A 13518-nucleotide genomic window follows, 5' to 3' on the forward strand; every position below is an offset into this window, starting at 1 on the left:
CTAGTACATCATTTCATACATCCAAAAGTTTAATAAGCAATACTTTAACCAAATCAAATCATGTGAATTCATCAAGAGTCAAAGGCTAAATCATGGTTGCTATTGATTTGGTGTGCTAGGTGAGCATGCTAGTTACCGTTTAGCACGACTAGTTTAGTCGGCACTTCTTCTTTTTTGTGAAAAGTCATAAGTGGAATAATCTAAACTGTCTGAAATATATTTTGTTACATTTCTTTTAAGGATACTTAAACCAGGTAGGTAGGTAAGGCTAGCTGTGGCTATCTCACCACCTAGCTTGTTTTCATGACATAGGCCTAACTCTTTGGCTAGCTGGCAGGCTAAAGCGGTGGTTTTAACTTTGTTTAACCTGAAACTTAACAAGCAGTTTTCACAAAATCATTTAATACGTTTTATAGGATTAAAACAAGATTCTTGTCAAACTAAATTTCAGTCAAATATGAGGAGTAAGTGCATTTTGGCACATTTGTCACCTATAAACAAAATGGTAGCCTACTCGAAGAAGGTATTAGCATTAGTGGATGATAGAAGAATCCCTGGTAATAATCATTTAAAACTTGTAGCTGTAGTAGCACAGCTAGTAAGTAGTACTAGATGTAGCTGTAGTAAGTTATTAGCCCTGCAATGTTCAGTATTTTAGAGCTGTAAGTGGAGTTAATTTTAGCTTGCAACTGTTAGTTTCAGCAGTGAGACAGTCAAAGTGAAAGTGGAATTTATTTTGAGAGTACAAAGGCTAGCCAAATGAAGGATAGTAAATACATACACATTACTCTTTTATAGCTATAGCTATGGACAGGGAACACCCTTTCCCCCCCAAGGCTTAGCCTCTAGTTTTGGTCCACAGCAGCTATAATGAATGCCATGAAAATAATTTTATTATTAGGAATTTCATTGACACCCCATAAACAATACATAAGTACTCTGTGATTTGCAGACTGTAGCCATAAGCATGAACAAATATTCTGTATCCCTCTGTTTACTTTCTGCCTTTTTGTTTTAACCAAACCAAACAAACAGGCAAATGATAATGACAAAAGGTAGATCAAGATCAGATTCCAAGTTAGATCCAAGCTTAGTGCTTCCTGTTGCCATACTCTCACACAACAAAGCTGCTTTTCACCGTGTAAACACATACAGATCAGCGTACCAGAGGGTCATGTGAGAAGGGTCAGCTCGGAACTAACAATGTTAACTGCTCTGAAGCACAGAGAGCCTTTTCTTACATCAAACGTTTCACACATGCTGCTTTAACTTTTAACACTCTATGATTGTTGCTCACTTAAAACAAGTGGGATTATAACGAGTGCTTTATGGGTATCTGGGATCAGTAGTAAATACCTACATGCATGAAAATAAACACACATGGTCTCAACCCAAGACTTTAAAAAAGTTCCACCAACATCTTTGACTCACATGTAAAGGCTAATTGTTATAATTCAGTAGATACTGAATGCTTGAACAGCAATCTCATTGCATACTTGATTGCAGCCAGCACAACACTGACATCTAGTGGTCGAGGAGAAAAACTACAAGTGAATGACCTGACACTTCTGATCTGTGTTCTGGGAAATGTTCGACACCCCATTTCTTCAAAGAAATTGAATTAAAAAACAAAACAAAGGAAAAGCTATTCATTTTTTTTACTTTTACTTGTCCGAATTAAATAGGTCATTTGTTTTTACTTACCATTTCAGAGGGTAGACTTAAGCTAATAGGTAAACAGATCTATCGTCACAACTACAACACTATGTATCTAATTTTAAATTACTGTGAGTATTTTGAGTTTTTCTTTCATATCTGTTTTATCTCTTTCTTTAGTTGTTTTAAAGTCGAAGGAAAGACCTCACATAGTAGCGTAATGCCAACCATATTAAAGATTAAAGTTAGCATTTTACAGTTTTCCACCCAAATAATTAATAAATCAACTAAGAATGTCGCCAAGTGGTTATGTGACTGAAATATTCTTCACTGCAACACTGCAACAGCAGAGACATTTTCAGGACTGTTGACAAGCACGCACACGGCTCGGATATCCGTCACTTCCGTTTTCCCTTTCTCTAATCAAGTCACCAAACGATAGCAGACTACGTATTTCAGAATAAAATACTTTCTAAACAACATTTGAATAAAATGAATACAACGGGGAAAACGTGGATAAAAAAAATAAGCATACTCTTGATTTAAAATAATAGAAACACGTGGATCATTGTGAAAGGTTTATAAACCTTCAGTCTCTAATTTTCTTTGTAAAAAAAAAAAATATGCCGCTTTTATGCTTCAATTTCCGGTCTGTGTGAGAGGGAGTTAACAATGGCTGACTTGACGAAGCTCAGGAGAAAGACCAAGCTAAGAAAGCCACTTTCAACTGTTTGTGGTTAGCAATTATAGGTTAGCCCTCCGGTGAGACAGTTGGAAACATGGTGGCCGCTTCGCTGCTGTTTCTTTTAACGGTTGGCTCTGTCTGTGGAGAAGCTGCAGCAGAAAAAACACTAGTCTACGTGACTGTGGTGAGTAATATAAATATTCGGTATAACGCCACGGAAGCTGTGTCGAACAACCGTGCAGCGACTTCGTATCTATTTGGAGTGTATAGACGCTCGCTGAACTATATTCAAAATTTAGGTCGTTTTGCGTTTCCCTTTGTTATCCGTTTACATTTATATTTGTCTTCACATTAATTAGTCTTTCAGTACTCCGTTGGGTATTTCAATGAATTCGGCGTTAAAATAACCCAGCTCGCAGCTCTTATTTTTTAAAGAAGCACATTTTTTTTTGCTCCTCAGCTCTTGCTAAAAATGCACCGTGTTAGAAAATAGGAACTCTGTTAGCTGACACTTTAAATAAATCACATGAGGTCCTGTGTACTGTTAAGGTTTCTCCTGGCAAACGAGGAAACATTCATGATTTAACAAGCCTTAACCTGTAAAACCTGTCTAAAAGTCCGAACTCTCTTGAACAGATGAAAAAATGTTGTAAATGAGTAATTGTGACTCTGTTAAACTCATCCTGTCAGGTAACTATAGTCAGCTGTACCAACAACACTTTGGGAATAGCACGTTTGCAACGTGAATGCTGATATTTTTCGGGGTTGTAGCAGGCACTTCTGGTCATATTTATTTGGATGATAGAAACCTATTTTCTCTGTCTGCATTTTTCTCTGATTACAAGCACAGAGGCACTTAGCCAAAGTAGTTACAGATGCAGCTGCCCTGCCCTGAACCTGTTCACAGCTCACCAGGAACACCAGCTTGCAGCTTCCTTGTCTTTACAAGGAAACATTTAGTCATACATACACACCATTGCAAGATGGCACAGTTGTGAACGGACACAAGCAAGTAAATAAGAATGCGAACTCAGTCTATATGAACTTGTGTCACAGCTTTCCTGAGGCTTTGTTTACACTGAGTACATAGGGATGGATCTATCATCATAGTGTTTAATGCATGTTCCTATCAGGCTTTCTTTATGTCACTACATGTTTTAACATGATTGTTTGGTGTAATTTGAAACATTACAGAGTTATAGCCATATACTGTTAAAACTGAAGTGTCTCTTTCACCTTTAGAGCACACATTAGCATGTTTTGCATACTGTCTTACTTACACAAGGCGCTGTTTTGTGAGTCAGGGAACTTTATTAGTCTAAAATTTCCCTATGCAAATAGTAGAGATGCATGTAAGATGGTGATAAAGTAATAAAACAAAGTCTTAAAGAACACAGTGTAGCAAGCTGGGAACACGAACAAATCTACCTTGGCTTTAGGATCAGTAGGTTCTGTTTCCCACCCTTTGGTCCCTTTTTCCCGGCGTCACAGACATGGAATCTGTCATGGATATGAGAATTGAAATTGCCTTGGTTGCACTCATGTTTTGCCTCGTTAAAGCCATGAAATTGCGTATCTGGCATGTCGCTGCGTTCAAGTACGACACTGAGAGGTCAAGTCATAAACTCAGCATATGAATTTTAGCTGAATTCTGTTGCAGCTGTTGCTGTTAAAGGGAGCTTAATCTTATTCTTGCACCCATTCTTAGAAAGGGTTATCTAGTTGCCCGCTTGACAGCCGTTAATGGATCATGAAGCTGACAAGATTAGGAGTTTCAAAGGGATAATCCACCCTGCAAATAGAGTTTGCACACTTTTTTCTGCTGTTTCCGGCGGATCAGTCGTGCATGCTTTCACACCAGGCAAACACAAATGAACACTTCTCTTTAGCTGCTCGGGGAAGTGAAACCTCAACCGGTTCTGCTTGAATAGATGGCATGTAGTTACAAGGCTTTATTGACTGGCTACAGGTGCTACTTTTAGGGTTCACAACATTAGTTCTGTCTCTATATAAAAAGGACCTAATCGACTTCCTTTTTTTGCTTCTGTTGCGCAAGAGTAAAAGTTCCAGGCATAACTTTACTTACTGTGCTTCATTTCTTTATATCAGAAACAAAGTCCAGATCAGCATAACAACACAAAAACAACAGCATAAGGATGGGACGGGGATAAAAGTATAGCATGTAAGGTTGGAACATTATTAGAGACAAACATGTTGCTTGCATTCATCCACCTTGGTAACTTGAGTAGGATTCAAATGCATCATTGTATGCCACATGAAGCATTTTCATTTTAGCTATACTGTTATTCCACCACTCTTTAAGCGGGCTGAAAAGAGTGGAGTACAGTAGGCTCTAAAAAGCTAATTTAACATTACCTGTGCACATATGAAATTTGTGTGCCATAGTAAGAATTAAAAAACATCTATTTAGCATTTCAAGAATAAAGCTGAATTGTCGTGAATTACTTCCAACAAGTCCGAGGCGTAAAGTCTAAATGTTTACAGTAACATGGAAGAGAAGATGGCATGTCGAGAGTGAAGTCGGAGTGTCGAGAGTAAAGTGGAAGCGTTTGAGAGTGAAGTTGAAGTGTCGTAAGTGAAGATGTCGTGTCGAGAGTGAAGTTGAAAGTGAAATTGGAGTGTTGACGTGTTGAGAGCGAAGTCTGAGTGTCGAGAGCGAAGTCTGAGTGAAGTCTGAAGTCTGAGTGTCGAGAGCGAAGTCTGAGTGAAGTCTGAAGTCTGAGTGTCGAGAGTGAAGTCTGAGTGAAGTCTGAAGTCTGAGTGTCGAGAGTGAAGTCTGAGTGAAGTCTGAAGTCTGAGTGTCGAGAGTGAAGTCTGAGTGAAGTCTGAAGTCTGAGTGTCGAGAGTGAAGTCTGAGTGAAGTCTGAAGTCTGAGTGTCGAGAGTGAAGTCTGAGTGAAGTCTGAAGTCTGAGTGTCGAGAGTGAAGTCTGAGTGAAGTCTGAAGTCTGAGTGTCGAGAGTGAAGTCTGAGTGAAGTCTGAAGTCTGAGTGTAGAGAGCGAAGTCTGAGTGAAGTCTGAAATCTGAGTGTCGAGAGCGAAGTCTGAGTGTCGAGAGCGAAGTCTGAGTGAAGTCTGAAGTCTGAGTGTAGAGAGCGAAGTCTGAGTGTCGAGAGCGAAGTCTGAGTGTCGAGAGTGAAGTTGAAAGTGAAATTGGAGTGTTGACGTGTCGAGAGTGATGTCGGAGTATGGAGAGTGAAGTCAAAGCACTGAGACTCGAGTGAAGTCTGAGTGTCGAGAGTAAAGTCTGAGTGTCGAGAGTAAAGTGAAAGCGTCGAGACTCGAGTGAAGTCGCGAGTCAAGTCTAAGTTTTCGAGTAAAGTGTCGAGTGTTACGAGTAAAGTCATGTTTCATAAGAGGTACAAGATAAAAGGAAAATAATACAAAAGTTATTAAATGCATGTAGAAACACTTTTCACATTTTAACTTTACTCATAACATTTGGACTTTATTAATAAAAAATGCATGCAAAGTCTTTTTCTTTTTCTCATTTTGCCACTAAAACTGAAAGTTCAACCTCATTCTCTACGTTTGGATTTTATACTGAAAGAGAAAATAAAAGTTCCTCCTCTGATCTGTTTTTCTTAAGCCTATTTGTAAAACTTATTTGGCATGTACAGTTGACATAGCTGCCTTTGAATGTATACACTGCCTGACAAACACTGAGACGAGATCATGACTATCAGCTGACTGGGTTTTGAAACAGCCAGTGACAGATAAAAGTAGGACAAAGGTTCCGGCTGGATTCAGTTAGAGGAGATTTATAGTGTTTACACTGTAATAAACACAGAATAATCAGCACAGCCTTTTTAAAAGTGACATCAATGACTGTTTTATTCTTCGAAATAGGGCCTGTTTGTGCGCTTGTGAAGATCATCAGATCATAAGATACATCAGCCAGATCAAGTGGCTGCTACGACTAAACCCTCATGTTAATCACAAATGTCCCGCTGATAACCAACACCACACATAGAGGAAGTGTGTTTGTTGTCGCTGGGAGACATTTGAAAGGGAAATCATGTGTTGTTGCCGGGTAAAATGTCTTCTCTTTTTTTCTCCAGCTGTTTCGACATGGCGACAGGTCACCAGTCAAAGCCTATCCTACCGACCCGCACCAAGAGGCTGACTGGCCACAAGGCTTTGGACAGCTGTCACAGGTTGGGTATAATTATTGTTTGTTACAGCAGTGCGTGACGCATATGATTTGCACTGTAGTTATTTTATGAAGTATTCAGCATTTTTAAAATAAGATTTGGATGCATTTCCATATTTGATAAGCTATACATGTTTATTTTTGTATATGGTAGCTTTAGACATCAATTGTAGTTATATCTTTGCCATTGTATAATAGAGCCAGACCGATATGGGAGTTTTTAAACCGATGCAATACCGACTTTTGAGGCTTATATTTACTGATTCCTTATATGGCCGTAGATTTTTTCTGAACCTGAATGAAAATACAACATCTCTATGCATATTGTCCAGCTGTTTAAAAAGCAAATCAATAACTTTATTTAAGCGGTATATGTTTTGTAAACACGTTTTACATGAACGAAAATATATACCAATGTAATTGTGGCCAACAGGAATGGGAAGAAATATCAATACAGCAATATATCGTCGTCTTGACTTGCAATACAATTATTGATAGGCTGGCGCCAAATATCGCATCACAGCAGTGCTGATATTCAGTATAACATCACGACCCTGAGTGTGATATTGTTTTTATATACTTATACTATAAAATACTATACTATACTATACTAAAATACTATAAATTAAGCGCTTAATAGTGGTAAAAGGAACAACCAACAACAGATAATAATTTTTGCTTCACCAACTCAACTCAAATACTGGACTTCTGTTGCCAAGCAACACTCCTCCTACTTTGTTTGTGTCTAAAAGTAGCTACTTTGCATGATGTGCATTTATCGGTTTGTTTTGAATTATAAAGCAAACAGTGAAATAAGAGTCTGCTGAGTGATTCAAGACAAACTCCGTCTGCTGTAATGTTAATTAACAGCACTCAGAACACCTGGATGAGGAGTAGTGATACGGAGTGAAAAGTCTCAGTGCTGTTATTCTGTATATCAGCACTCATGGAATGCCTGTTGTCCAATCAGATTACTTGGTCGGAACTGACTGTTGTATTATCACAGAAGAAGGCGCATTCAGTCCCATTGCATGGCATATGTATACAGTATAAAGTGTACAGCTACTTCATCTACATATGATTATAAAGTCATTAAAATGTATGACATTCTTCTTCTGGAAGTTTCTACTTGTCCCACTTTAACACAAACCGTGTGCATGTGTGTTTTCAGGAGGGGATGAGGCAGCACTTGAACCTGGGCACGTTTCTGAGGAATCGCTACAAAGGATTCCTCAAAGAGTCCTATGACCGACACGAGGTATACCCACTCCCCTGTCTCTCTTACGGCACATAGCCCCTACCTGAACCCTCACAGGCAGGTGATGATTCCTATTAATGTTTAGGAGGAAGGGGCCCCTTGCCATGTGCGTGTTATACAGGGCTCCCACCGTTGCTGGAATTCCTGGAACATGATGGAAGATTGAGAGGTGTTTTCCAGGAGGACGGCCTCACTGAGCCTTTCGCTGTTTATTCTCAAACGTGTAAATGAACAGACTGACCTTACAGATCCCTCACTGGCATCTCCTCTGTCCTCAGATATCAGTTCGCAGTACTGACTACGACCGCACCCTCATGAGCGCTGAGGCCAACCTTGCAGGTCTGAACTCCTCTTCCCCTTTCAAGTAGTTATTTCTCTCATCCCCGTTCCTCCTCACACTTACAGTTTGTTTTGTTCTCCCTCTGTCATGTAGGTCTCTACCCTCCCAGCGGTCAGCAGGTCTTTACGCCTACGTTGATTTGGCAGCCGATACCTGTGCACACCGTGCCACAAAGTGAAGAGAGGGTACTTATATAATGAAAGTGTATAAATGCTTCGCTGCAGGTGACTCGACAAACTTTGTCTGAACTTCCTGTGTCTTCTTGTAGCTTCTCTCTTTTCCGAGGTCGGACTGTCCTCGCTACCTACAGCTGATGAATGAAACAGAGCACACAGAGGAGTTTCTTAATGTCACCACTACATACGAGGTAATATTTCATGACTGTAAGTCTCAATAGCTTGAAATTATATCAACTTTTTTTAATGATACAAATGTAGTGGAGCTTATGTGTGTCTCTCCTCAGGACATAATAGAGCTGGTGAGGAATAAAACAGGGCTGAATAAGACCAACGTGGAGACAGTCTGGAGCGTGTACGACACGCTCTTCTGCGAGGTGAGGACACGCACACAGCTGCAACTGGCAAAAAAAAGAACCTTGTATTGTTTTGTGAGATAGCAGGAAGTGTTAAATGAGGCTCCATGTTGCATTTACTTCAAAATAAGAGCCTCCTAGTTTCAAGTGTTTTTTAAACTGCATTCTCTCTAATGGCCAGCAGGGGGCTCAACTCCCTACAAATAAAGGTCGGATTGTATGACAACGGATTTAAGCAATATCACGTGTGGTCGTGCTGTTGTACTGAATATCATCACGGCACCGTGCCGCAGATAATCACAGCCGTGCTGATATTCAGCACAACGGCACGACCTGGAGTGTGATATTGCTTTAATACAGCTGTTCCACAAGAAGCAAATAGTAGTAAACAGTAATAAACAACATATTATTATTTTTTGCTTCACCAACTCAACTAGTTTTAGACTTTTGTTGCTAAGCAACCCAAAAATTCTCCTGCTCTGTGTATCCAGGTTACCACAGATCAGCTGTTTGTTTTAGAGTCTGCTGAGTGATTCAGAGGTACCACCTTGATTAATTAAGACATACACAGTCTGCTGTAATGTTCATAACCGTATTCAGAACACCTGGCTGAGGCGGAGTGATGTTATACTCTATATCAGCACTCATGGAATGCCTCTTATCCAATCAGAATGCTTGGTTGGAACTAGCTGTTGTATAAAAGAAGATAACCCCACTTCTCACTTGATTTAACACCTCGGTAAACATTTTGCCAACAAGTTTCCTTTAATGCAGCAATGATGCTCATCTTGTAAATTACAGAGTCAAATAGGACAGCACAGAGGGCTAGCAATACATGTTAAACTTCTCAAGTCTGACTCTGCAAAAACCAACACATCTGAAATGGCAAACTCGAAGGTAGTGCAAAAACAAATGGGTCTGTCGTCTGTGTTCCAGACCATTTCACGCGATTGAAAACAAGGAAGTTACGTGTAAACTTCTGGTTATTTAGATGTCATCTGACCACGCTGCACGCTTGTTGGTTTTAGTCTTGTGACTCAGCTGGGTCAGTTTCACATCTGCGTTTGCCTGCAATTAGAATGGCAGTTAGTGGACAGTACGAGCACACACACCAATGATCAATACCGTATAACTGTCAGTATGATGCATAGAAAGCTGGGTCACAGAGGACAGCCCCAGCAATGTGTGAGATGGCTGCAGAGAGGAGGAACTCAAAAGTGCAATCAAGGACAAGATACAACTTAGCTACGGCAACTACGTTTTTAATTGTTCCTTTTATGTGTGTGAATTCAGTCCCGTCACAACATGTCGGCTCCAGACTGGGTGACTCCTGAGGTTATGGAGAAGCTACAGGTGCTCAAAGACTTTGGATTTCAGGTACAATTAGGAGCAATATCTGTTGTTTTTGTCTCATAATGGTCCAGATGTTATTCTGGAGTTTAAGGTATTGTGATGTAATGGTACTGTTTCCCCAGGTCATGTTCGGGGTCTACAAACAACAAGAGAAGAGCCGGCTGCAGGGAGGTGAGACATTATATTATATTTTAACTAAAGAAAATATATGTTTCTTATTGTCAACAAATCTTACAAACAACCATCAATGCCCATTGGTTCCAGAGAATGTTAAAAAAACAGGTCAGTTTGATTACTGGATAACTTCCTGCAACAGCTGGACATTGTAGTTTTTAGCAAAGGTCACTCAAACAGCAAGAAATACAGCTTTTGTTGGGGACTATTTTCAGCAGAGAATTATGTCAACTTAAGAATACATTGGTTGTTTCTGATTGGTTGAAGTCTTTTCAGGGGATTTATTGACAAAGTTTGTTTGAAGGATCAAATGGGGAAATTAAAACTAACGTTTGTCTTTAAGGTGTCCTATTGGGTGAAATTGTGAAGAATCTTTCCAAGATGGCCGCCCCAGACCCCAAACAGAAACTGAAATTTATGATGCTGTCAGCGGTGAGCTAATAAAAAAACATTTTAAATAAATACAAACACTACACCTGAATCACCTTTAGGTAGATTTTAGTACCTTTTTACAGACCTGGCTAGCTGTTTCCACTATATGTGCTAAGCTAAGCTAACTATCTCCTGACTTTAGTGTCATATTCAGCATACAGACACGAAAGTGGTATTTGTGTTTTCATCGAACTCTTGGCAAGAATTTCAATAAATGTCAAACTACTTCTTTAAATGTGTGTGTGTGTTTCACAGCATGACACCACTGTAGCTGCCCTCCAGGCCAGCCTGAATTTGTTCAATGGAAGACAGCCACCATATGCCTCCTGCCAAATATTTGAGCTGTACAGGGATGACAACGGGTAAAACACACGCACACACACACCCCCTCTTTACAAGCACAGTAATCTGTAAACACTGACATGCATACGTATCAGTCCTGTCATCCTTGATCCTGTCCTATTTCTTGCTCCAAACTGCTAATAGTTGACATTAAAGATCTTTTAATGTGACATCAAAGACTGTCAAACTAAAATCCTCTTCCTCTCCTCCAGCTCTGCCTCGGTGTCATTGTTATACCGGAACGACAGCACAGTGGAGCCGTACCCTCTGCACTTACCAGGCTGCACCCTTGACTGCCCCCTAGAGGACTTTGTGAGACTTACAAAGCCTTATATTTCAGACGACAGGGACAAGGAGTGCGAGTTGCCTTCAGACGGGAGAGATACAGGTGAACTTTTCACACACAATCAGGACTTTCAAAATAAAACATTTCCTCTCCATCGCCAAAATCAGCTCGTTTGTCTGTCCTTCATTTAGAAGTGATCATCAGCCTGGCGCTGTCCGGCTGCCTGCTCGTCCTCCTCATCGCCCTCCTCCTCGGCGTTATTTGTTGGCAGAAAGAGCCAAGCGGCAGTCGTGGATACCACCATGTGATCAACCAGGAAGTGGGCGAGGAATCCTGACAGGAGTACAAGCTCCTCCCTCGGAGATCGACGAGCCTCGTGTCTTGGGACAGCAGCGATGACGGAGAACTCTAAAACACCCGAGAAACCTTTTTGATGGTTTTTATCGACACTTTTTTTCTTTTTAAAGAGTGAGTTTCCATCCAAAGTGACCCTGTTTCTGCTGGGTCAGAGGGAAGGATTTAAGAGATATGAGATTTTTGAAGCTTTTGACACCTCTGTCAACGTCACTCTTATTGATAATATTTGAGAAGTGGGACATTGTTGAAGGGACCAGGACTGATTCCTACTTTAAGGATACAGCAGCGAAAGCTTAAGTATCTGCTGTGTTCCCGCGTGGTTTGATCTCCAATCAGTTTAACAACGTCAGTTTTAACAAATGTGTGTTTGTCGCTAAGTCTGGGTTTTTAAACTGTGCAATTTTGGACTTAAATGGCTGCAGAAAAGTTAAAGAGGGGGTATTATGCGGTTTCACATTTTAAGTTGTATATATAATGTTACAATGTTGGATGTCCGGACTAAACGTGGGCGAAGTTTCAAATCTGTAAGTAAAAGTATGTCGGAGTAATCCCCAAGGCTTCTCAGCTCAGTCTGCAGGCTGCTGTGACAGCAGGTTTCAGACTGTTTTTTTCTACACGCTGCACTTTGTGACGTCACAGAGCTGGCCAATCAGAAGAAAGTGGGCTTGTAGGGGCGGGGTTTCTTGAAGGGAGAGAGAGCTGATTTAGTCGTTTCACGCAGAGGCTGTATGAGGGCCTGCACAGAGCACCAGTGTGAGAATGATGCTAAGCTACACAACAGGTATCACAGAGCTTGAAATTAGCATAATACCCCCCCTTTAAGAAAGTTGATTTGCAACATCGTAAAGATCTTTTAAACAAACAAATTCTAATGTTTTTAGCATTTTATTAATAAATGTGTAGCATAAAAAAGACGTTACCTACTTTAACAGAAAGCCTAAGATGCTGACTAATCTGTCTCACTACTGAATCTCAGTCAGGAAGTTCCTAATGTAGCTTTTTAACAGGCAAGAATACATTCATTTTGTAATTGCACATCCGTGCATACGTCCGTGTGTCAGTTCACTTGCACATTTGTATTCATGAAGCGTGAGTAATGATCTTTGTACAGTGTGTTTGTGTTGACTCTACAGCCTAACGACCGAGATGCCTTAAATATTTGTAACCATGTTTTTTGTTCTAAAGTAACATTTTTACTTTCAAGATTTGAACAAAAGACGCATTTTAATTTGCACCAATGACTCTTTGTAAAGATGGACGACGCGTCTCCATGTACTCCCGTTGTACACAATTAAAGCCAAAATACTGCCGTCTGTTAACATGGAGGAGGCGGGCTTTATGACCTATACTGCAGCCAATCAGCAGGGGGCGCTCGAAATGTTCTGGCTTCACTTTTCGGGAGCTGTCATGTCGTCCATCTTTTTATATAGTCTTTCATTTACTCCGATGAGCAGCAGGGTGGTGTTGAACAGCAAGCATCCACCCCCCAAGTATCCTCTAACAAGACACTATAACAGCAGGCAAACAGGCACAATATGACTTTCTTTTTGGTGTCAACAAGAATCAAATCAGTTTATGGTGAAGATGTTGGAAAAGCAGAAACCTTTACGTGTGTGTGTCTTTGAACTAATCATCTTTTAATACTTAATATTACAGCTCATGCAGTTTAAATCCCAATGCAGGCCTGACAGGTGTCCAGATTCTGGACTTTTAATTTATGTGAAAAATGTAAAAGAAAAATAAGATTATCGTGGATAACACGATATAAGCCGGAAACTTCCAAACTCTTCTATATTGTCATTTAAAATTCCTTTAATGCTGTGTGAAATGATTGATCAGACTTTAAGAATGTGTTGCTTGTTAAGTGTTTTTAAAATAAATGATCAATCATCATGAACAAAGCATCTCTTTGCTTTCCTTTTGTTTTAATT

General features: G+C 40.1%; 1 protein-coding gene across 1 annotated transcript; it reads left to right on the forward strand.

The window, feature by feature from the left end:
* Positions 1-2378: 2378 nt before the first annotated feature.
* On the forward strand, positions 2379-13462 carry acp2 (acid phosphatase 2, lysosomal). The gene is made up of 13 exons (XM_069675164.1): positions 2379-2525; positions 6422-6517; positions 7685-7771; positions 8050-8110; positions 8205-8296; positions 8380-8478; positions 8575-8664; positions 9937-10020; positions 10119-10167; positions 10514-10602; positions 10858-10964; positions 11157-11332; positions 11422-13462. Exons 1-13 carry the CDS (start codon positions 2436-2438, stop codon positions 11565-11567), a joined length of 1266 nt encoding a protein of 421 aa, XP_069531265.1. The 5' UTR covers positions 2379-2435; the 3' UTR covers positions 11568-13462.
* The last annotated feature ends 56 nt before the right edge of the window (positions 13463-13518 follow it).

The sequence above is a fragment of the Semicossyphus pulcher genome, unplaced genomic scaffold (genome assembly GCF_022749685.1).
Source record: "Semicossyphus pulcher isolate SPU_LCO1_2020_fin unplaced genomic scaffold, fSemPul1.0.p SCAF_24, whole genome shotgun sequence".
Lineage (NCBI taxonomy): Eukaryota > Metazoa > Chordata > Actinopteri > Labriformes > Labridae > Semicossyphus > Semicossyphus pulcher.

What these genes read in the sequence shown, in the direction of transcription:
- acp2 (XM_069675164.1), top strand. Translation starts at nt 2,436, where the DNA reads ATGGTGGCCGCTTCGCTGCTGTTTCTTTTAACGGTTGGCTCTGTCTGT. An exon ending in TGCCACAAAGTGAAGAGAGG is followed by an intron (nt 8,297 to 8,379) that starts GTACTTATATAA and finishes GTCTTCTTGTAG; the next exon opens with CTTCTCTCTTTTCCGAGGTC. An exon ending in ACGACACGCTCTTCTGCGAG is followed by an intron (nt 8,665 to 9,936) that starts GTGAGGACACGC and finishes GTGTGAATTCAG; the next exon opens with TCCCGTCACAACATGTCGGC.